Source organism: Acomys russatus, chromosome 1 (assembly GCF_903995435.1).
Source record: "Acomys russatus chromosome 1, mAcoRus1.1, whole genome shotgun sequence".
In the NCBI taxonomy this organism is placed as follows: Eukaryota; Metazoa; Chordata; class Mammalia; order Rodentia; family Muridae; genus Acomys; species Acomys russatus.
Window position 1 is genome coordinate 19,101,629 of NC_067137.1, and position 25,096 is coordinate 19,126,724.

General features: G+C 39.0%; 1 protein-coding gene across 2 annotated transcripts in view; it reads right to left on the bottom strand.

Annotated features, from left to right (window-relative positions):
* Birc6 (baculoviral IAP repeat containing 6) overlaps positions 1-25,096 on the bottom strand; it is a 182,177-nt gene that overhangs the window by 142,820 nt on the left and 14,261 nt on the right. For both annotated transcript variants that reach the window (XM_051168400.1, XM_051168481.1), the window contains exons 2-8: positions 23,784-23,965; positions 21,591-21,728; positions 14,995-15,188; positions 11,877-11,988; positions 10,979-11,061; positions 5,340-5,723; positions 95-153 (exon numbers count right to left, since the gene is read on the bottom strand). In XM_051168400.1, the coding sequence (XP_051024357.1) occupies positions 95-153; positions 5,340-5,723; positions 10,979-11,061; positions 11,877-11,988; positions 14,995-15,188; positions 21,591-21,728; positions 23,784-23,965 (1,152 nt within the window). The remainder of the gene's footprint in view (positions 1-94; positions 154-5,339; positions 5,724-10,978; positions 11,062-11,876; positions 11,989-14,994; positions 15,189-21,590; positions 21,729-23,783; positions 23,966-25,096) is intronic.

Sequence of the window (25,096 nt, forward strand, 5' to 3'; positions counted from 1 at the left end):
ACTAGGAAATTAAAAATTAATTGGCATTAAGATTTATTTTGAACTGTATAAAAATAAAGATATTTGAAACATATTATCTAAGGTTTTTACATACCCGTCACAGAATCTGATCTGGAATGCTCTTCACTGTCTGAATCCTCCAGTAAATCATCGCTTAAAAGACAAAGTAAAAACAATTTAACTTAAAAAAAAAAAAAGTGAACCTTACAGGCTAAGGATATATATTACCCACATATATAAGAGCCTGGCATGTATAAGATCTTGAGTTCAATCCCCAGCACCCCCAAAAAATAATATACATCATGTAAGAAACCAAAGAAAATACAACATAGCTTTATGTGGCTTGTCTTTTGTGCTTTAAAGGGGGCAGTGCTGAGCATCAAACTTGGAGCGCTATGTGTTAACTTGGAGCACCTTAACACTGAGCGAGAGGCTAACTAGTTAGAGAGCATTCACTGCTCCTAAAGAGAATCCAAATTCAGTTCCCAGCACCCACATACATGGTTGTTCACAGTTCTGAATGACTCTGAACCCCTTTTCTAAAACCTCCATGGGCACCAAGCAGGCACATGACGCAATACATATACGCAGGCAAAACACTCACATACCTAAAATAAATGTTAAAAACATTAAAAAAACAAAACAAAGCTGAGCTGTAATCCCAGCCCTGAAAAGCAGTGTTAAAACCACTATTACATAGATCAAACACAAGCAATATATAAGCTGCTAAAAGAAATGTGATATAAAAATTTGATATATAGCTCATATACAATTATAAATTATTAAATAAATGTCTACATGAAAAAGTTTGTGTGGAAGGAAGCCTCTAAATACCTGAAATATGTATAGGTATGTTATACTGACTGGAGATGATTTAAAGCAAGTGTAAGAGAGAAAGGGTGGCAGCAAGCCAAATCAAACATAAGCTCGTAGTAGTAAAATATGAAAAACTATTGTCAATGAACTTAAGACCATTACTCTAAAACCAAAAACAGGTATATGAACATGTTATACATGTATTCACACCAACATTCATTTCTTTTTTATTGTTATTTTCTTATTTTGTTGTTGTCGTCATTCATTAAGTCAGACACACAAGGTTAAGTGTAAGAATACTAGAGTGAGTAACCTGTCCTTTACCCTTCATTCAGGTGGACAAGAAACTGTCAGGTCCCCTGTACTTATCGCTAGTATTTTTTTAATCTTGATACTCTCATTACAAAAATAAAAGGTGTATTTATAGAAAGAAAATGCAATGTATAAAATAATTTCTTTTCTAAAATAATACAGTGTCCAGAAATCCACAGTGCTTAGGCATTTAATAATGCTATCTTACATATAAATGGTATTCACCACTTAAGATTGCTGGCACAGCATCAACCACACACCTGTCTTTCTAGCTACCTAAGAAACTGAGGCAAAAGGACATTAGCCAAGCTTCCAGAACAGCCAGGAGCATCTTCTCTCTAAATCCCTCCCAACCCGTCTTGGGAAGGAAAAAAAAAAGCTTAATACAATATTCCAACGGCAAAATTTTGGGAGGTCTACCAAGATAATTTGACAAAGATTCTGTGCCTTGGGTCTTTTGTAAATGATATTAATAGATAAATGCAGTCGGTTCTATGAGTTACATGACTAGCTTTCTTGTTGCTGTTCAGTGTTGAGTCTCCTGAATTCTGGGCAAGTACTCTACCACTAAGCAGTATCACTAGAAACCATCCCCAAAGTTTAAAATAATAAAAAAATGTAAAAACAAGTTTAGTATCACCTACTAATTAGTTTCAAGAATTCAAATCCTAATCAGAAGTAAGAAGACACCTAAAAATCCAGGTTTCAACCACCAAAGGACTTCAGTATTAACCAAGTATGGCCCAGCTGTACTGAGATAAAAAAATAAAATAGTTTGGTTTTGGTTTTGGTTTTTAAGAATTCAGGAGGCATGACATTACAGAAGTCTAAAAGTCTTCAAAACATTATAATCTATCCCTAAAATATTTAATGATAAAAATTCTAATACACGTAAACTGATCCAACATAAACTTTAAAAATGAAGAATACAAATGAGTGTTCCCATAACTAAATAGGTCCTGCCTTTACCAACTTTTCTACAATAAACATATTTACTTCTGTACTATACAGCATACAAAAGCTTTACAAAGTAACAATCATAGGAGATAAAGCATATGCAAGTCACAATGTTAAGTATCTTCAAAAGTGAAACTCAGAACATGTTTGTCAAATCAGCAAAATACACAAAGCCAGGCAGAATAGTGAATATCTTATCATCTCAGCACTTAGAACACAGAGGTAGAAAGATCATGAGTTCAAATCCAACCTAGGATAGAAGCATGAGACCCTGTCTCAAAAAAACAAATATATATGACAAGTATAGCACCTAGAGAAACATGTTATTTAATTAAATAGGCTGTCAAATCCTCCTCATTGAATAAATTGAGAATTATGTCAAATTTTTTGTAAATAATAAGTCAAAGGCGGTTCCTATGCAACTTATATTGTTAATAACTTTAAATCCAACTTTTAGTATCAAATACATTCGAATTTTTGTGTTTGGTTGGTTGGTTTGGTTTGATTTGGTTTTTTGAGACAGGGTTTCTCTGTGTAACAGTTCTGGCTGTCCTGGAACTCACCCTGTAGACCATGCTGGCCTCAAACTCACAGAGATCCGCCTGCCTCTGCTCCCAAGTATTGGATCAAAGGTGTATGCCACCCCCACCCGACTAAATATGTTGTTCTTAAATCTAATGAAACCTACATTTGGTATTTGAAGATTACACATATTGTATCTTGTGCCACACAAAGTCAGAAGTATTTCTATTCACTAGTAATCCAACAGGACTCCCATTACCTCTGGGAGGGAAGTATAACAAGAAGTCAAAGACCAGGGATGGAGGCACCACCTTTTTTGGAGGAGACTGAGTTTGGGAATTAAACCCAGGTCTTTTCTTTGTCCCTCCCAGGCAAGCACTTTACACCTGAGTATGTCCCCAACTTAGTATCCCACTATGCCACTTCTTATCAAGTATTTCACCTTTGTGTACTGATTCAACCAACCCTAGATGTATTTTAAGCTCCTAACATTTACTATGTAATACTGTGGTATATTTCTGCTAAAAATAATGAAAAAATATGAAACTAGTAACACACACACACACACACACACAAACAGGTACATTTTCTCAAAGAAGAATGTGGTAATCCTAGAAGCATATTTTGATGCAACTTTCAATCCACAAATTCAAGATGTAAAACAAAGTTCTAATTAAGATCAATGTTTAAAATGATAAGCCAATTTCATTATCTTTCGTAATTACCAACTACATCCTTTAATAAAAATTACAAAAACCAAGCATTCTTAGTTCTAGTAGTATTAGCAAATATGTTAATAAAAGCTCAAACAACAACAGCTAAACTGCTTGCCCCTTAAGCTCTCACACAGCTTTATAGTAACAGAAAATAGCCATGAGTTTTAATTTAGTCTGTACCAGATCTCAGGCCCAATTCCTTTATCTGCCAGTCAATTTCCACATGCTATTACCAAGATGAGCTACACAAACTTCCCAAGTTATATATTGTGAATTGTCAATTAAATTTCATAATTTTATTTTAACAAAATTCTGTATTACTTAATAAAAGTATATGTCACCAGGTGTAGTAGCAAACCTTTAAGCAGAAGCATGAGGATCTCTGTGGGTTTAAGACCAGCCTGGTTTACATAATAAGCACCAGACCAAGTAGGACTGCACAGTAAAACTATGTGTAGGGTGTAACAGCAATCGCATCAGTTAACACTGGACACCCAGGAGATAAAAGGAAGATCCTCTCAGTGTACAGGGACAACCAAGTGACAGTTAATAATGCTCCACTGGTAGAATCTTCACAGGGATAGCTGCTATCATTCATCAAACACTAAGTGGCTATAAATAAGTCTTTCATTCTGTTTATGTGAATAAAACAGAGCCAAGTAAAATTGACCCAATTCAAAGTCACAAGTGGAGATTCTTAGGAAACAAACACGTTTCCTGAACTCTCCACCCGCAACCCCTATAGATCAGATACAGCCAGAAAGCCAAGAATCTACCAAAGAAGCTAAAGGGAGTGAGTGCTTCAAGCTCTGTGCAGGCTGTACCCTCAGCTCTGGGGAGGGAATACAGTCCCAATCTTAGGCCAATGCAGCTGTATATTGTCTAAATAAAACAAAAACCAACCAGACATGTCTCCCTCACTACTACTAGCCCACTGTTCCAAATAATTACATCATCTTGCCTCATCTAGTGACATGGCTACACACTAGTAACATTCACTTCCAGAACTTGTGTGGGTAATACAAGAGAGAAAACAGAATCATTTGGTAAAACTATTCTATGGAATTATCTGGTAAAAAAGTAAAATTACAAATCTAAAGCACTGGTTTAAAGTCAATATCTCAACTTTCTTTTCTTGTTTAATTTTTTGTTAGGTCTTTGTTTTAATACTGAAGACAGAACTAGGACCACACAGATGCTACATATGCACAAATTTTTAATGTATGTGGCAATGACTTTCCTTATAAGAGTAGGATTTCCTGTTTAAAGATTTACATAGCTGGATATTTAATGCACAGAAATGGATTTGCAGAGTAGCTTCAGAGCTACATAATAAATAATCTGTCAACATATTTTAGCCTCTCCAGAATGACTCTGACTGCTAGTGCTTGCTGTTTGGCATTATGTTTTTCATTATCATATATTTATCACTCGTCAGCATTTCTATCAACTCCTGTGTCTCAGTTATATAATATGAAGGAAAATATAATTTGGAGCAAAAGTGTGTATTTACACGCAAGGACATTTCCTTGTGTGTTTTACTTTTTGGGCTGTTGAAACAAAATTCTCACTTTACAGTCCAGAATGCTATACAATTCATAAAAGTCTGAGTGTTCCAGCCACCAGATCCAACTAATCAATGGTATTTGGACTGAAAACTTCTGAGATACACATCACTTTCAGATTTCCAGCCAAACATCTATTTTCTACTCTCTAACTTGACCCTCCCCCCCCCTTTTTTTTTTGCTGTCTCATTAATTAATGGAGTTAAGAAAATGAAACTTAGCCAGGCTCAATAACACATGCCTGTAATGCCAGAAAGCTCTTGGGAGGCAGAGGCAGGCAGATCTTCATGAGTTCAAGGCCACCCTGGTCTACAAAGGGAGTCCAGGACAGCCAACACTGCACAAAGAAAACATGCCTAGGAAGGGAGGGAGGGAGGGAGGGAGGGAGGGGAGAATTTTACAAGAAGAAAACATGTACCACTATAAATACTACTGAAACCAAACCATGTACCTGTCTCCTTCCAGTTTCGGTATGTCTGAGCAACTAGAGGAATCCTCCAGCCATGCCAAAGTTGGTCTCCTTGAATCAACTCCTGAGTTCGGGTCTCCTGATAGGATCAATTGTTGGACAATTGCTGGATCGTAAGCATTAACTTCAAACTTCAAGTGCACCTTCATAAGTTTGGAGACATCCCATACACAGATCTTCCCGCGTTTGGTTGCAGCAGCTAGAAACTGCGGGCAGCTCCCCGACCCAAAGCAAGATATTCTATCGGCTCCATCTGCGGAAGGAAGCTGCGCAGGACTTGTTGCCAGTGTGACAGACAAGGGCACATTCTGGGTATGCTCGCCCTTCACAAAGGGACAGTTGGGAGAATGTCTCTCATGTTCAGACCTTTAAGGGTGAAAAGGGGACGTTTACTGAAGAGCAAGCTTCTTCATACACACATTTAAAAGTTTTCATCTTACATTTCTGTTTGGTGTAAGTACTGGAATGAACCCCAGGGCTTTGAGCACGCTGAACAAGCACTTTACTCAGCCATATTGCCACCTCTCAAGTGAACTTAGCTTTATGATTACTCAATTTCATTCAACCATTCAGTGTTTACAGGGTGCACATTCTGGGTGATTATTGCCAGCAGCTTTAGTCACTTTAACAATATAAGTATGAAATCATGCAAGTCATGATTAAATTATTTTTCCAATTTCCTAACTCTTTTATATTTCCTTTTTGCTTTCTGTTGTTTGTTTCCTTGTATAATTTTCCTACTTATAATTTCAAGGCAATACTTGAGGACAGGATCCTGCTACCAAAGACAGAATTTTGTTTCCTTACTCATGAGGGGAAAAAAAAAAAGAGAGAGAGAGAAATTTTTGCTCATGAAAGATGCTGTTCTTGAGGACAGATTTCTTTTTCGTGCTGTGCCTGCGGTTACTGCTATGAAGCCCTGGGCAGCTGTAATGTAGAGGGGTCTCCCATAGACCTTCTGCATTACACACCACCAAGCACACCGCTCTCCTACCCAGGCTCCAGTGCCTTGTGCTCTTTCTACCATCTCTTCCCTGAGTTTTAGCTTTTGAATTAAATTTGCAAAGTCACGTGACTGCGTAAAATAAAAGTAAAAGTCAACGTCAGTTATAGCTTATCCTAGTAATCTTTTACCATCTTCCAAATAAGTATTCTTAGAATCTTAACTTTATAGTTCTGAAATATTAGTTTATGGAGGGGGAAAACAATCTTTTTTGTTTTTTGGTTTGTTTGTTTTTTTTTTTTTTTACAATTTGTCGCACTGAATTTTGTTTTTGTTTTTTAAAGAAAAACATGATATCACTATGTAGTTCTTGATGGCATCAAATTCATGAGATACACCTGCCTCTTCCTCCCAGAAGCCACTGTACTCTTGGTGGGTGTAGAGGAATGCTGAGTGAATGTATCAACCATCGATGAAGTGCTGGTTAGCCAATCAGCTGGGCAGAAGGACAGACAGTGGAAGGCAGGACTTCCTACAGGGGAGGAGAAAGTTTGAGAGTAGGCGAAGGGACAAGGGTTTTTGGTGGTTGGAGGAGGATGGTGGGGACTTGTTGAGGACCGGCCCAGGGGTCATAGTGGCAAGGGCTTGGAATATATGTGTGTAATAAGGTTTAGAGTAGTTTGTTCAGTTTACGAGTAGATTAGAATCAGTTCAGACTCTGCCCGGTGAAGTGCTGGCAGCTTTAAAGTATGTTTCAGTCTCCCTGTGGCAGTTAATAGCTTTGTAGGCCGAACAGATACAAAATACTGTAACTGTAACAGGTGGGCATATATTTAAAAAAAAAAAAAAAAAAATTCCAGTTTTTCTCTGCAATGAACAAACTTGTCACAACACCAAGCATACAAGAATTAACTCCTTAGAGAAGTATAAATGCAGAATTGACAAGGGGTAGGAAAAAAAACATTTTTATTTCTTGAAGAATTCAATCTCCCTACAAAATAACTCCCACAAGCAAAATATCAAGGTCTCATTTTCCCCCGTAAGCTGCCCCTTTTACTCCCTAATTTGGAAAGCACTCAACGGCTCAGCAGCTGTTTCTCTCCTATGCACGTAGAGCAGTGTATAAGAACATCACTCTATCAAATTCTTGAGTTTGGGGAATCCCATATTCTGGTACACGCCAAAACCCTCAGCATGGCAAGAAAAGACGGGAACTTTACCTGTCCAAGTTGAAATTTTGAATACGGGTACTATCAAAGCTGTGCATTGTGGTTTAAACCCAAAATCACAGCACTCAGAAAGCTGAGGCAAGAGAACTAACATAAGTTTGAGGTCAGCCTGGGTTACATAGTGAGTTGGTGTGCAACCTGGGCTCATTTTAAGCCTTAATACCATTTTCAGAAGAGAAAGAAAAAGACAGGGTGCAATGGCACATTCCTGTGAACCCAGAACATAGTGATAGGAGTATCAAGAATTTGATGCCAGAAAGGGCATAGTGGCAAACAACTTTAATTTAATCTCAGCACTAGAGACAGATGGATCTTTTTGAGTTTTAGGCCAATGTGATCTATACAGTGAGTTCAAGGTCAGCCAGACCCACACAGTGAGACCCTATCTCAAAAGCGGAGGGGTGGTATGAACCCAATCTCAGCTATATAGTGAGTTCCCTGTAACAAAATATACATCACATGTGTGTGCTAATACAGTTTAATGGTGGCTAACCCTGCTAACAGTTCTCGTAGAGTCTATGCTTATTCTCAGTACTCACAGCAGGCAGCTTACAACCACTTACAACTCCAGCTCCTGAGACCCTATGCTCTTTTCTGGCCTCTGAAGGCACCCTAATACACATGTGTATACTTACATAAATATACACATAAACTAAAAGTAAAATAAAAAATGTTAATAGGTCATTGTATAATTTTTCAGATACAGATTAAATAATGATTTGTTTTGTATTTTGTATGCTCACTGCAATCATACAACTAATAAACATGAAACTTCAAACCAATTTTAATGTAAACTAAATGACATATCTGAAAACTGAAAACCTGTTTCTATCACTTATTGGACATACACCCTTGGTAAACTTTTTTTTTTTTTTTTCATTTTAAAATAAAATGATGATAGAGTTATTAGGCAGTTATGAGGATCAAGAGGATCAATCACTTCAAGACCTGCCAGATCTATAAATTTAAATTGAGCTCCAGATCAATCAAGACAAATACATGGTGCCCTGGTTTAAAAAGGGGGGGGGGGGCGGGCTAGAGAGATGGCTCTGAGGTTAAGAGCACTGACTAGTCTTCCAAAAATCCTGAGTTCAATTCCCAGCAACCACATGGAGGCTCACAACCATCTATAATGTGATCTAATGCTCTCTTCTGACATACAGGCATACATGGAAGCAGAACACTGTATACATAATAAATAAATAAACCATTAAAAAAAATCTGGAAAGGCAGATCAGTGGTCAGGTGCACTTGATGCTCTTACAAAGTATCTAAGTTGGGATCCCAGCACCCACATCCAAAAGGTCACAACTTTCTGTAACTCTAGGTACAGGGGATCCAACACACTTTTCTAGTCTCTATGGTCACACACAGAACCACACACACAAACAACACATGTATATTAAAATTTAAAAATAAGTAAACCTTTGTCCAGCATGATACACAGCCTGGTCTACACAGCAAGTTTCAGACCAACCAGAGTTACATGGTGAGACCATTTAATTAAGAAAAAATAAACCAGCCGGGCATGGTGGCACATGCCTGTAATCCCAGCACTTTGGGGGCAGAGGCAGAAGGATCTCTGTGAATTCGAGGCCAGCGTGCTCTACAGAGCAAGTTTCAGGATAGCCAGAGCTGGTACACAGAGAAACCCTGTCTTGAAAAAAAGACAACAACAAAACTGTCTTGAAAAAAATGAAGACGAAGAAGGAAGAGGAGGAGGAGGAGGTAGAAGAGGAAGAAGAGGAGGAGGAGGAAGAAGAGGAGGAAGAGGAGGAGGAGGAGGAGGAGGAGGAGGAAGAGGAGGAGGAGGAAAACAAAACCACACAACTCTAACCTGAGACCTGAGACCAATAACCTGGAATCTACATAGTGGAAGGAGAAAAACAATCTGACCTTTGCGCGCGCGCGCACACACACACAAACACACGCTCACACACACACACACACACACACACACACACTCACACACACATGTGTGCGCACACAGACAAATAATGGTATCAATAAACAGAGAGGCTTAAGATGGGGTATAATGATTTCTATTTTGGGGCTGGAGAAATGGCTCAGAGGTTAAGAGCACTGTCTGCTTTTCTAGAGGTCCTGAGTTCAATCCCCAGCCACCACATGGTGGTTTACAATCACCTATAATGAGATCTGGTACCCTCTTCTGGCAAGCAAGTGTACATGCAGGCAAAACATTATATACATAATAAATAAAATCTTTAAAAAATAATAATTTCTATCTCACTAATTGACTATAAAAAAATAAAAATAAACTGTCCCAGCACTCGGGAGGCAGAGGCAGGACGATCGCTGTGAGTTTGAGGCCATCCTGGTCTACAAAGTAAGTCCAAGACAGACAAGGCACCCTGACAAGAAACCCTGTCTCCAAAAACAAACACAAAAATAAATAAACTGAAGGGAAGTGAAACAATGACTAAGTGGTTAAGAACATTTATTGCTCTATCAAGGACGCAGGTTCAGTTCCCAGCACAGGTGACCTCACAATCACCTGTAACTATAGTTATAGGGGATCTAATGCACCAGGCATGCACATGGTACATTTACAAACATACAGGCAAAACATTCATACATATAAAATCAAAATAAATAAATAACTTAAGGAGCTGTGTGTTAAAACCCTTGAATAGACTTCTGAAGGCCCTGCGCTCAGTACCAAGCACCATATAAAAATTTGAATTGATAAAGAGTATCGGGCCAGGCATGGTGGTGCATGCCTTCAATCCCAGCACTTATCAGGCAAAACAGGCAGATCTCTGGGAGTATGAGGACAGCCTACTCTACAGAGGGAGTTCCAGAACAGCCAGGGCTACACAGATAAACCTCATCTCAAAACCTGTCCCCTCCTCCCAAAAAAGAAAATTAGTCTGTCTTTCTCTACTGATAACAGTACCTATTCTACAGGGTTGAATGAAGTATGTAGAATGCCATCAGCTATACAGCATGACAAATATTTGCTGCTATTACTACTTATTTCTAAAATACGGCCTCATTGTAGTATGTCTTGGGTCTCACTACTTATCTAATTTTAATCAAGTACTTAAATGTTGCATGCTGTAGTTCATAGGCTGAAAACACCCTCTTAAAGGTTACTTAAAATTAAAACTGAATTATTAAGTACCTCCCATGCATGGATTCTCTATTGGCCTTTTTCAATGGACCAGAACTACACGGCTACAGTAGTGCTAGGGTTGGTTTAAGACAGCCTATGGTCTGATGAGAGCCTAGTTCTAATTTTTGGCATTTTCCCCATGCAGATTTTGGAAAGCTATGTGACAAAATATAGACAGGACTACCTCATTCTCTTAAAACAGTGACAATAACACAGAGCAAAAAGACAAGATTACATCAAGATCAGAAAAGTAAAATGTAGAAGCATTATAATACTAACTTAGCCTATTATGCCCAGAAGACTCAAGACTCACCAAGGTTCATCCGTAGGTTCCCAACAAACAAGACATACACTGCAAGTAAAACACATGGCTCTATCATCTCCAGATGAGGCAGGCTGCAAAATAATGTTAAAAGAAAAAAGAGAAAAAGGAGGGAGGGAGGGAAGAGAGAGTAAAAGGAAGCAAAGGAGAAAAGAGAAAAAGGCAGGAAGAAAAGGAAGCAGGTAAGTATGGAGGGGAGACAGGGAAGGGAGAAAAAGAGAAAAAAAGAAGATTCAATCATTTTTAAAATAGCTTTTCAATAAACACTCTTTTTAAAACTTCCCAATTTCAAGTACCATTTTCTAAGGAAAAAAATAATTTATAGTATTATCTGTTCATACATAAATTAAGTGCTCAATAAATCTGCAGGCCAACCAGTGAGCCCCTGCCTGGAAAGTACTAAACAGACATGGTGCCTACGTGCTTCTGGCTGGCCTGCCATGCACATCCCCCTAAGCCCCACGAGTGTTAGCACTTCAGGTGCATCGCCACGCCTGCCTTGTGGAACGACTGTCACTGCATTACCTCAGGAATCCACTACCAGTTTATACCAGCATTAGTCAAACACTGAAAATAACATATAACCAAAGAAATTTCCCAAAAAATGACATTTAAAGAACACATAAATTTGATAGCAAAAAGAGCAAATGTATCTTAATCTGAAAAATTAAGTATTCATAACTCAATAATATGTCCCCCTTACATTCCCAGTGTAGGACATATGACTAGCATCATAATCAAGTATGTGGCTACAAAACACATAAGCACGCAAATGAGTAAGCATTTAGCTAGGTTACACACACACAAAACAACTACAGTGCTGGGTTCACTGAAGGCTATAATTGTACATTTGAAAGAGGGAAAAAAATCTCTCGTTGATGTTTATTACCTGGTGATAAAATCCAGCTTGAGCCATGGGATCTGGCTGTGCCCACCTATAGCCAACATGAGGCCATGAGGTGAAAGTCTCCCTTCTGTTAGCTTCACTATACATCAATGCCCTGAAAGTAAACAGATGGCATGTAATTGGGAAAAGGCATCAAACTAGAGGACAACTACTATTTAATGCTGCAGAAAAGAAAATTACTGAAATATCTATTTTTAAAAGTGGGGATGATGAGCCAGGCGTAGTGGCGCATACCTTTAATCCCAGCACTCGGGAGGCAGAGGCAGGCAGATCGCTGTGAGTTCGAGGCCAGCCTGGTCTACAAAGTGAGTCCAGGATGGCCAAGGCTACACAGAGAGACCCTGTCTCGAAAAAACCAAAAAAATAAAAAATTTTAAAAAGTGGGGATGATTATGTTTAAAAAATTTTTTCAACTAAAAAAAAATCATTGTTTTAGTATGTTCCCTACAAACTGTAAAGAAACAGAAAATCTGGTTAGTGGTTAAAGCAGTCAAACAATTCCACAGGTAGATTGCATTAATAATCAGAGAACAGGAAATGAAGAGACTGGCAGAGAGAGCCATGAACTTTTTCCTTAGGCCACAAGCTGGCTCACATTGGGTGTCTGTCTCCACTATACTGTCTAAGCATTTAAGTATTACTTAATTTTTATTTCCTTTTGGGGAGGGCAGGGTTTCTTTTAAACTAGAAATCAGGTTTTTTTGCTCTTTCTCTATAAAAATCTTCCTCTGGGGAACTATATATTCTACAAACTTGAGTTGTGTTGTTTAGTTTAGGTTGAAACAGGGTCAACCGTGTAGCCCCGGCTGTCCTGGGACTCACTATGTAGACTAGGCTAGCTTCAAACTCACAGCCTGCCTCTGCCTGCTGGAATTAAAGGTGTGTACCACTAAAGCCAGAAACTCTAGCAAGTTTTAAAACATAATGCAGCCTATAATCACGACACTCAGTAACCCGAGACAAAAAGATTACAAGCTGAAAGATAGCCTAACAAGACTCTCTAGAAAGTAAAACAACAAAATCTTCACACTTTAACAGTAAAATGGTTCGCTTCAAGCCAAGTCAAACTATAACTCAGGGTGTAAGTGATTTTTTTTTAAGGGCAATAGCAAACTACAGTCCAAAAGGTAACAAAACATTAAGAGCACAGCCCCCTCTTTATAAATAAAAGAAAAAGAATAAAAAGAAAAGAATAAAAGAAAAAGATCACAAAAAAGGACCAGAAAAATACATTTCTACATAGCTCTCCAAAACTAATTCATACATGGCATTCAACAATATTTCAATAACATTGCTCTAGATTACGCCTAATTGCATCCTGGCCTTTAAGAGCATGTGCGAGGAGAGGTAGGAGCATGTCACTATTAGAACTTGAAGCAGCTACCCAGCATGCATTAACACCTTGGATCCAATCTCCACAATACACAGAAGCACTGGACCTGGACTCAGCTACCAGGAACAAAGTAAAAAGCAAAGTTTACCTGGTAGGAATTCTATTAGGCCAGGACACAGATCCCTGAAGTATACTAAGCATTTCCTTTATTGGAAAAAATAAAATAGCTGGGCGTGGTAGCAAACGTCTTTAATCCCAGCACTCCAGAGGCAGAGGCAGGTGAATTGCTGTGAGTTCGAGGCCAGCCTGGTCTACAAAGGACAGCCAAGGCTACACAGAGAAACCTTGTCTCACAAACAACCAAAAAAAAAAAAAAAAAAAAGCTCTTGACATAAACAAGGCAAATGAACACTGTAAAGAATAAACTGCTATATACTATGAAAATAATAGTCATAGTAAAAATGAACTCATTCAGTATTGTACTTATAGCAATCACCATAAACTATTTATAAATGAACTTCAGGAAAATGCAAAGAAAGTGACTCACCCAATGAAAATGTTATACATAAGATACAAAACCTGAGTATCCAATCAAAACTAATAGGCTTTAAATCCCTCTATAATTTAATAAACTTTAGTACTTTAATATCATATAACTTATCAAGCTTTTTAAAAAAGATTTATTAATTACATATACAGTGTTCTGCCTGCAGGTACACCAAAAGAGGGAACCAGATCTTATGATAGATGGTTGTGAGCCACCATGTGGTTGCTGGAAATTGAACTCAGGACCTCTGGAAGAGCAGACGGTGCTCTTAACCACTGAGCCATCACTCCAGCCCCCTACTTATCAAGCTTTTACCAAGTGCATTATAAGCTTTAGTTTTACATAAAAAGGTAGTCAATAATCCTGGGAGGAGGGCACTAGTGGTAGAGGTGTGATTTTCATAGAACTAGTTTTTTTATTTACTTATCTATTATTATTTATACAGTATTCTACCCACATGTGAACCATCACATCACAAGGGGACACCAGATCACATTACAGATGGTTGTAAGCCACCATGTGGTTGCTGGGAACTGAGCTCACAACCTTTGGAAGAGCAGTCAGTGTTCTTCATCTCTGAGCCATCTCTCCAGCCACCATAGTACTATTTAAATTTAGGGCAAACAGCATAAAAATTTTAAGGAAACTACTCCAATGAACTGAGAGGATTGTTTTGTTTTTTCCTTGCTTTGAGCAGTTTCTTACTTTGAGAACTTCATAGGCAAATACAATGTATTTTAATCATACCCATTCCCCTATACTTCCTCAACGGACTTTTTTTTTTTTTTTAGCATATTTGTCATTGAGAATTTCACAGATAATTACCATGTATTTGGTATCACACCACTCCTCCTCAGTGAAAACAGTAAGCACTTTACTTACACTCACATTTCTACACAGTATATGTCAGAATTCATCTCAAAGGTAAGTAAATTTCATCAATGGCAAAATATTACACACCCAAGAGCAACAGTGGCTTAAAATTTCTTCAAATATTCACCCAGCACTAGAATCTCCAAAATACAATCTTGGAATCCCCTTATAAATTCTCTTAAGAGAATAAAAGATATGTTCAGTAGCAGCAATCAGCTCACCACAACATTTACACATAAATACCTAGTTTTTAAAACATTCTAATAATAAATCAGATTTGCAGTAGTTTTTGGTTAAATCTAAAACTAGGAACTTAATCTCAGTATACCGCAGGAACAAGGTCCTACCTGTCTACAGAGCGGCCTGGCCCCACTCCAAGCTCTGGCCGTGCACTGGGTAGGAGGTAAGACAACCTGTCCATCACTGAGGACGCCACGGGTAAGGCAGCAACATTTTGATTTATTTTCTTAAGTTCATTTACAATGGCACTGGCAATAGTCTTCAATACATGATGAGGAAGATGAAATGTAACTGTGGCCCACTGAAAGAAAACAGGAATATAGTAAGCAAAGGATTACTACTTCTCCACAGTTTTAACCAAAATCTTACCTTTACCTGAATAATTTAAGAGCATGTATCCTTAATATCAATTATACTATCAGTTTATTGTTTACACCAAGAATGTGGAATAAAGTAAAAAAATTAAATATTTTATTTAAAAATGCCAAGGTACTTAGAAGCAAGCGAGGGCCCCAACAGTGGATGAACAGGTAAATATGGTACGTAGGTGAGTGAGCAAGCACGTACAGACAAATACTGCAAAGCCTTCTAAACGACAGCAACTCCATCATTTGTGACAGCACAGATAAACATGAAGGATATTATGCAATTTACTTACAATAGGCCTATAAACGATGTCACTTCCATGTGACATTTACACCACGTTAACTCATAGAAGCAAAGAGTAAGATGGCAGCTACTAGAGCTGATGTGAGAGTATGGGCATGCTGGTCAAAGAGCACAAAGTAGCAGGAAGCATAGATGGGACCTATTTGGCAACCTATTTTTTCCCCTAATGATATTCTACAGCATGCTGGCCACAGGTAACAACCTACTGTATACTAAAATTAAGAAAAGCACAGATTTCAAATATTCTCACCAGAAAAAAAAACTGTAAGGTAGTAGGGATACAATGTTTCATTTTATTTATTATCTCTACAATGTATACATATATCAAAATATTGTATTACATCTCATAAATACATGCTTGTTTTCTTTTTTTAACTTTCTTCTTTTGTCTTTTGGGGGATTTTATTTGTTGGGGTTTTTTTTGGGGGAGGTTGAGACAGGGTCTCTATGTAGTCCTATCCTGGAATTTACTATATAGAGTGTGCTGGCCTAGAACTCACAGAGATCCACCTCCCTCTGCCTTCCAAGGGCTGGGATTAAAGGTATGTGCCACCACACCCAGAAACTTTGAGAAAAAAAAAAAGGAAATATGAACTCAATGGCCAAGTGCTTGCCCAAGTAAACAAAGCCCTAAGTTCAATTCCCAGTCCCACAAAAAAAGAAAATTATTGAAACCCCCAACTACTCTGAAAAGACAACTTAGGACAAGATGATAACAACTAAGATGGGCCATACCTGTTATCCCAGCATTTATAAAGGTGAGGCAAGAAAACTGCCCTGAGTTCTATGGGGTATATGAAATCCTGGCTAGCCTATGCTACAGAATGAGACTGTCTCTTCCATACCCCCCCCCAAAAAAGCACAATATGATATGGCCCACCAATTTAATAACTATTTCATCTTGCATGAAAAATGTTATTAAGCACCAGGTAGGCACTCAGGCCTCCATTAATAAGAAATGGGGCCATTATCAATGCTGGCCTATATGATGATTTAATCCATTTTAATACATGTATATCTGTGTTATCTTCATCATAACACAGAAATATTAATTACAAACATGAGCTTTGTGGTCACAAACATTAAGTCCCAGCCCAACTCCACCATCAGTAACATTCAGTAAATGTTAACGTTGCAGCTGGAGATATGAGTAAAATACCACGTAGCTGATCAGGGTGGCCTGTGGCTCTAGATCCAACATTTCTAGCCTTTGGGAGCACTGGAACTTACATGAAAACACACACACACACACACACACACACACACACACACACACACACACAGAGTAAAATATTGCTGGGCATGATGGGGCACACCCTTGATCACAACACCTAGAAGGCAGAGAATGGTGAATCTCTGTGAACTCACAGTCAGCATGCTCTATATAGTGAGTTCCAGGACAGCCAGAGCTACATAGAGACCCTGTCACAGAAACAAGCAAGCAAACCAAAGAATTATTTATAAACAACTTACACTAGTAGAAAACAAAGGCGTACAAGGGAGGGAGAGAGACTATAAAGGTTCCAAAACTATTTTTCCCAGAGAAATTTCTCTATACATTACTTCCACCTTGGTGTACTGCCCCCAGATCACATATTAGAACTGCCCCCATCCAGCCCAGCACACACTAGGAACACTAGCATAATACTACAAAGACAAATAACCAAAAAAGTCTTTGTGATTAAAATAAAATATTATTTGAATTGCAAAAAAAAAGAATAAAGACTGGGGTTATAGCTCAATGGCTGGGTGCTTCCCAGCACCATAAAAATGGGGGAGAATGACTCAAAAGTACAGGAACTTGGGGCTCGAGAGAGTTCAGTGGTTAAGACACCTGATTGCTCTTCCCGAAAACCCAGGTTCAATTCTCATCACCCACATGGCAGTTCACAACCGTCTGTAACTTCAAGATCTGACAACCTCACCCAGACAGGCATATAAGCAAAACACAAATGCACATGAAATAAAAATAAATAATTTTTTTTTAAGTGCAGAAGCTAGCACTGAGAACTGGAGTATGGCTCCCCAGAAGCCCACATAAATATTGGGTGGAGGTAATTCTAACTGCAGTCTGGGAAAGCAGAGTCAGGGAATCCCCAGAGCAAGCTGGCTCACAAGACTGAACATATGGGTGAGGTCTGGGTTTGACTAAGACCTTGCTTCAAATTATGCAGTGGAAGAAAGAATGACAGAGAATGATTCTTATTATCAACCTCAGGCCTCCACATGCACACGCACACACACACACACACATGCAAAAACATGCTTACCCACACACATGCACATCATATACAAAAATGGAAAATGAAATAGAATGGAAATCTCTTACCTAGTTTTTTTTAATCTTTTTTTATTGATTCATTCATATTACATCTCAATTGTTACCCCATCCCTTATATCCTCCCATTCCTCCCTCCCTCCCGCTTACCACCTACTCCCCTCCCCTATGACTGTGACTGGGGGCGGACCTCCTCCCCCTGTATATGCCCATAGGGTATCAAGTCTCTTCTTGGTAGCCTGTGATCATCTGAGGGCCACCAGGACTCCCCATCAAGGGAACGTGGTCAAATATGGTACACCCAAGTTCGTATGAAAGTCAGACCCCACTCTCCACTCAACTGTGGAGAATGTCCTGTCCATTGGTTAGATCTGGTTCAGGGTTCAAAGTTTACTGTATGTATTGTCCTTGGCTGGTGCCATACTTGAGCAGAATCCTTGGGCCCAAATCCACCCATCATAAAGTTCTTCTTGTAGGTTTCTAGGACCCTCTGGATCCATCAATTTCCCCATTCTCCCATGCTTCTCTCACCTAGAGTCCCAACAGAATGTCCTCCCCTCTATCCTACTTTCATGATAAGTGAAGACTTTCATGGGACGTGTCTCTTGGGCTAGTGTCCAGATATAAGTGAGTATACACCATTTGAGTCTATCTGCTTCTGGGTTAACTCACTCGTTATGATCATTTCTAGTTCAATCCATTTGTCCACAAATTTCAGGAATTCCTTGTTTTTTATAGTTGAGTAGTATTCCATAGTGTAAATGTACCACAGTTTCTTAGTCCATTCTTCTACTGAGGGGCACTTAGGCTGTTTCCATGATCTGGCTATTATGAATAAGGCTGCTATGAACATAGTTGAGCATATGTCCTTGTTGTGTGCTGGAGCATCTTCTGGGTATATTCCAAGGAGTGGAATAGCTGGGTCTTGAGGAAGTCTTATTCCCAGTTTTCTGAGATAGCAACAGATAGAGTTCCAAAGTGGCTGCACTAGTCTGCATTCCCACCAGCAATGAAGGAGTGTTCCTCTCTCCCCACATCCTCGCCAGCATGTGGTGTCACTTGAATTTTTGATCTTAGCCATTATGAGTGTAAGACGGAATCTCAGAGTCATTTTGATTTGCATTTCTTTGATGACTAACGACATTGAGTATTTCTTTAAGTGTTTCTCAGCTACTCGATATTCCTCTGTTGAGAATTCTCTGTTTAATTCTGAGCCCCATTTCTCATTTGGTTTGTTTAGTTTTGTGGTGTTTAATATCTTGAGTTCTTTATATATTTTGGATATCAGACCTTTGTCAGATGAAGGGTTGGTGAAGATCTTTTCCCAGTCTGTAGGCTGTTGCTTTGTTCTGTTGACAGTGTCTCCTGCCTTACAGAAGCTTCTCAGCCTCAAGAGGTCCCATTTATTAATTGTTGACCTCAAGGCCTGGGATGTTGGAGTTCTGTTCAGGACGTTGTCTCCTGTGCCTATGTGTTCCAGACTCTTCCCCACTTTTTCTTCTAACCGGTTTAGTGTCTCTGGTTTTATGTTGAGGTCTTTGATCTACTTGGACTTGAGTTTTGTGCATGGTGACAAATATGGGTCTAATTGCATTTTTCTACATGTAGATATTCAGTTAGACCAACACCATTTGTTGAATAAGCTATCCTTTTTCCACTGAATAGATTTGGCTTCTTTGTCAAAAATCAAGTGACCATATATGTGCGGATTCATTTCTGGGTCTTCGATTCAATTCCATTAATCAACCTGCCTATTGCTGTGCCAGAACCATGCTGTTTTAATTACTGTTGCTCTATAGTACAGCTTGAGATCGGGTATGGAGATTTCTCCGGAGGATCTTTATTATATAAAATTGTTGTTGCTATTCTGGGTTTTTTGTTTCTCCATATGAAGTTGAGAATTGATCTTTCAATGTCTTCAAAATATTTTGTAGGTATTTTGATAGGGATTGCATTGAATCTGTAAACTGCTTTTGGTAATATGGTGATTTTTACTATGTTAATTCTCCCGATTCACGAACAAGGGAGATCCCTCCATCTTCTGATGTCATCTTCAATCTTTCTTCAGAGATTTGAAGTTTTTTTGAAACAAGTCCTTCCCTTGCTTGGTTAGAGTTACTCCTAGATATTTTATATTGCTTGTGGCTATTGTGAAGGGTGTGGTTTTCCTAATTTCTTCCTCTGCATGTTTGTCATTTGTATATAGGAAAGCTACTAGCTTTTTTGAGTTAATTTTGTATCCAGCCAATTTGCTGAAGGTGTTTATCAGCTGTAGGAGTTCTCTGGTGTAATTTTGGGGATCACTTATATATACTATCATATTATCTGCAAATAGGGATAATTTGATTTCCTCTTTCCCCATTTGGATCCCCTTGATCTTTTTTTTTTTTTTTTTTTTTTTTAAAGATTTATTCATTATGTATACAATGCACTTTAGATCATATTATAAATGGTTATGAACCACCATGTGGTTGTTGGGAATTGAACTCAGGACCTCTGGAAAAGCAGTCAATGCTCTTAACTGCTGAGCCATCTCTCCATCCCACCTTGATCTCTTTTTGATATCTTATTGCTCTGGCTAGAACTTCAAGAACTATATTGAATAGATATGGAGAAAGTGGGCGGCCTTGTCTGGTGCCCAATTTTAGAGGAATTTCCTTGAGTACCTCTCCATTTAATTTGATGTTGGCTATTGGCTTGCTGTATATAGCCTTTATTATGTTTAGGTATTGGCCTTGTAATCCCAATCTCTCTATTTAAACATGAATGGGTGTTGGATTTTGTCACACATACACAAAAAGGGGACCAGCAGGTAGTGGTACCCACCTTTAATGCCAGCACTTGGGAGGCAAAGACAGGAGAATTTATCTGAGTTAGAGGCCAGTGTGGTCTGCAGAGTGAGTTCTAATACAGCCGCTCTACACAGAGAAACCCTGCCTCAAAAGAAACAAAATATATATATATATATATATATATAATAAAATAAAAGTAAACTTAAAGGGCTGAAAAGATGGCTTAAGTGGTAAGAACACTGACTGATCTTCAGTAACCTCAGATTCAATTCCAAACACCCATATGATAGCTCTCAACATGTATACCTCCATTTCTTAAGGATCCAAAGCCTTCTCCCAGCCTCCTTGAGCACCAAGCATACAAGTATTCCACAACTATACATGTACGAAATACACATTTAAAATAAATAAATATACATACGTGTGTGTGTGTGTGTGTGTGTGTGTGTGTGTGTGTGTGTGTATCTCAAATCTTAAGAGGGGGGAAAAAAGTGAAAACTGATTTGTTTGGGGGCTGAAGAGATGGCTCAACAGTCAAGAGAACTTCCAGAGGACCTGTGTTCAATCCTCAGTATCCACATCATGCCTAACCAACTGTCTGTAACTCTAATTCTAAGGGATCTAGCACCTTCTTTTGGCCTCCAGGGTACTGCATACATACAGTGCACAGGCACACATGAGGGCAAGACACCTATACGTATTGAATAAATAAATCTTTTTTCAGAAAAGTAACCCTTGATAACATAGTTTGTAGTTAACCATAAATAGAGCTCAATGGTGGAGCACTAGCCTCGCATATCTGAGGCTGTGGCCTCAATCTCAGCACCACAGAAATAATGGAGTTTCTATCATAGAAGATGTTATGTCTCTTAACAGAGAATAAAGGCTAGTTAGAACAGCCTAGACAGGAAGAGCAACAGGAGGAGCTGACTCCATCACAGACCCAAACGCACTTTAATCTTACCTTAGCAACTTTATGGTTTGCTGCAGTTTCATGAGATATATTTTTTAAACCATCTTTGAGCTGTGTGATGAACAAATCATAACCCTCTGTACTAGAAACATCTACCTTTTCTACACACGCTGATAAGAGCTGCTGTGCCTAAATTAAAAACAAAAATACAAAATTAAACACAATTTGAAAAATCAGATTTTGTTCAGCTACTTTATGATAATTTTAACTATACAAACTTAACCTTACAATTAATTTTATATAAACCTAGGTAATCATTTAAATGAGGTAAAGCATTCAATGTAGTAGAGGGCAATACAATAATTAACATATATTAAACAAAGAAAAATAAACTGAAACTATGAACAAAAGTGAAATATATCAGCTTCCCCCCCCCCCCCGGTTTTTTTTTTTTAATCAGTTTTTAATAACAAATACAAGAGTCAACAAACCGTAGAAAAGGCTTCAGCAATGCTTTCCACAGATCCAACCAAAACTCCTCAACAGAAACCCATGGTTGGTATGAGGAACACCATCCATTTACAAATTATCAAACCAAGTCTAGAACCCCATACTTAACTGCCAAAACTAATGTAATACAGTAAATACTGTCTACAAAGAAGGAATGTTTACACTGACTATTGGAAGTATTTGCACCCAAGTAGATAGCTCAGCAGGTCAAGGTAGCTGCCACCAAATCTGACCTGAGTTCCATCCCTGAGACCCACATGGTAAGAGGACAGGACAGAAGCCTGTAAGTTTTCCTCTCTCATTTCCACATGTCTGCTGTGGATATAAACACAAATAAATAAATACAATTTTAAAGTATTTTTCTAAAAATACTTGCCCGGTGGTGGTGCACACCTTTAATCCCAGCTCTTGGGAGGATGAGGCAAGCCAATCTCTGAATTCAAGGCTAGCCTGATCAATAAGAGAGCTCTAGCACAGCCAAGGCCACATAGTGAAGCCCTGTCTCCAAAAACCAAAAAGAGGAAAAAAAGAAAAAGATTGTACAACTATGAAATCTAAGCCAGGGGTGTTGACACACCCTGTAATCCCAGTACTAGGAAGGCAGAGGCAGGTGGATCACTGTGAGTTCCAGGACAGCCTGGTCTACAAAGTGAGTTCCAGGACAGCCAGAGGTACACAAAGAAACCTTGTCTTGAAAAAACAAACAAACGAAATACATATAGTATTAAAACATTTTTAACTCCCAGGTGGCGGAGCACATCTTGAATCATAGCACTTGGGAGGCGGAAGCAGGCAGATCCCTTTGAGTTCTAGGCCAGCCTGGACTACAGAATGAGTTCCAGGACACCTAAGATAACACAGAGAAATCCTGTCTCAAAAGCAACAACAACAACAACAACAACAACAACAACAATAATACTTAGAATCTCTTTCTCAGACTTGGTATGCCATGCAACTAAATTGTACCCAACAGCGTGAATATGAAAAGGGTTTGGAGGTGGACTGGAGAAATGGCTCAAAGGTTAAGAGCACCGTCTGTTCTTCCAAGGGTCCTGAGCTCAATTCCCAGCAACCACATGGTGGCTCATAACCATCTATAATGCGATGTGATACCCTCTTCTGGTGTGCAGGTGTACATGCAAGGAGAATACTGTATAAATCTCTAAAAGGGGTTTGAAGCAGATGAAGAAGGGTAGAAAAGCAGAAGGAGAAAGGAAAAGGAAGGTAGTGGGTGTTGGCAAGAGAAAGAAACAGAATGAACACAGGTGAAAGAGAAAGGCGAGGGAGAGAAATGGGGAGAAAGAAAAGATGTGTCCCACTGGTCTCCTATGATCAAATAGTGAAACTTGGAGCAGCTGTCTACAATTCACCAGCTAACCTAAGCATGGAGGCTGGTACAGTGAGCCCTACATCTAGCCCTGAGTTGTTCTATACATTAAGCCATGTTGCTTATTAATTCACTGTATTTTGGGGTCTATGTTACAGCTGCTTATCCTATGGCTGAAGAACAGTTCACACCTAAAACACCACTTCAATAAGCAATTCATCACGCAGAGAAAGTAAGTATGTACAGGCGTGGTTCATGACTCGGTCCTTTGTTGCTACAGGAGTAACTATACAATGTCCTTAAAGGACAACTTATAAGCAAGGCCCTAAAGACAACTTAATTCACTTACTACCCAAAGGTCACAGATTACCTGTGTCAAGACACACACTGTACTTGTTTCTACTTACCTCTGTGACTGGAAGTTCAAGCTGAACCACATCATCCTGCTTTGAAACTGGAGTTTGCAGAGCAGTGTCCAACAACAAGATTCCATTAAGGTCCTTCCTACAGCCTACTGCATAATCATCCACAAATATAACTTTATCCACAGCAGAAATATACTGACATTTCACCTGTCCACCGGGTTTAGCTGTTTAAAAAAAAAATCCAATAATTGAGATTTTAAAACAAACAGCACATTAAATATATATGTTCACAGATCAACTGTGTATTGTGATATACAACCCTGGTTGAGACAGTGAACTGTAAAGAAGTCTACTAACTAAGCCCATGATTAGAAGCCGAGCAGTGGTGGTGCACGCCTTTAATCCCAGCAGAGGCAGAGGCAGGTGGGTCTCTATGAGTTCCAGGCCAGCCTAGTCTACAAAGTGAGTCCAGGACAGCCAAGGCTACACAGAGAAACCCTAGGGGGTGGGGGAGACCATGATTAAAACAGACTGGAGAAGATCGGGCATAGTGGTACACGCCTCTAATCTCAGCACTCGGGAGGCAGAGGCAGGCAGATCTCTGAGAGTTCAAGGCCAGCGTGGTCTACAAATTGAGTCCAAGACAGCCAAGGATACACAGAGAAACCCTGTCTTGAAAAACAAAACAAAAACAAAAACAAAAAAACCAGACTGGAATATGAACTATAGCCAGTTTCAACAGACACTGATTAGAACTTGATGGCCACATTGCTGCTGTAAGAGACTACCATATGGTTGGTCAACACAGTCAAGCATGGCAGCACACATCTACAATCCCATCATACAAGAGGCTGAGGCAGAAGCACAAGTTCAAGGCAGCCTGTTCTATAAAACTGAGACACCATATCAAAGGGGGCAGTATTCACATCTACAAGAAACAAAGAGTAAATGTGGTCAATACCTTAAAGTGATAGAGCTGAGTAAAGGAACTGCAGGAAAGTTATTTTTACCATACTATTCTCTTTTTTTGTTTGTTTGTTTGTTTTTTGCTTTGTGTGTGTGTGGTTTTTTGTTGTTGTTTTGTTTTGTTTTTTGTAGACCAGTCTGGCCTCAAACTCAGAGATCCACCTTAAAGTACAACTTAAAGTGTCACCACACCAGGCATAGTATTTTTTTTCTTTTGGTTTTCCGAGACAGGGTTTTTCTGTGTAGCCTAGCTATCCTGGACTCACTTTGTAGACCAGGCTGGCCTCGAACTCACAATGATCTGCCTGCCTCTGCCTCCCAAGTGCTGGAATTACAGGTGCGCTTCACCATGCCCAGCCTTATAGATTATCCTTACCCTCAAATAATGG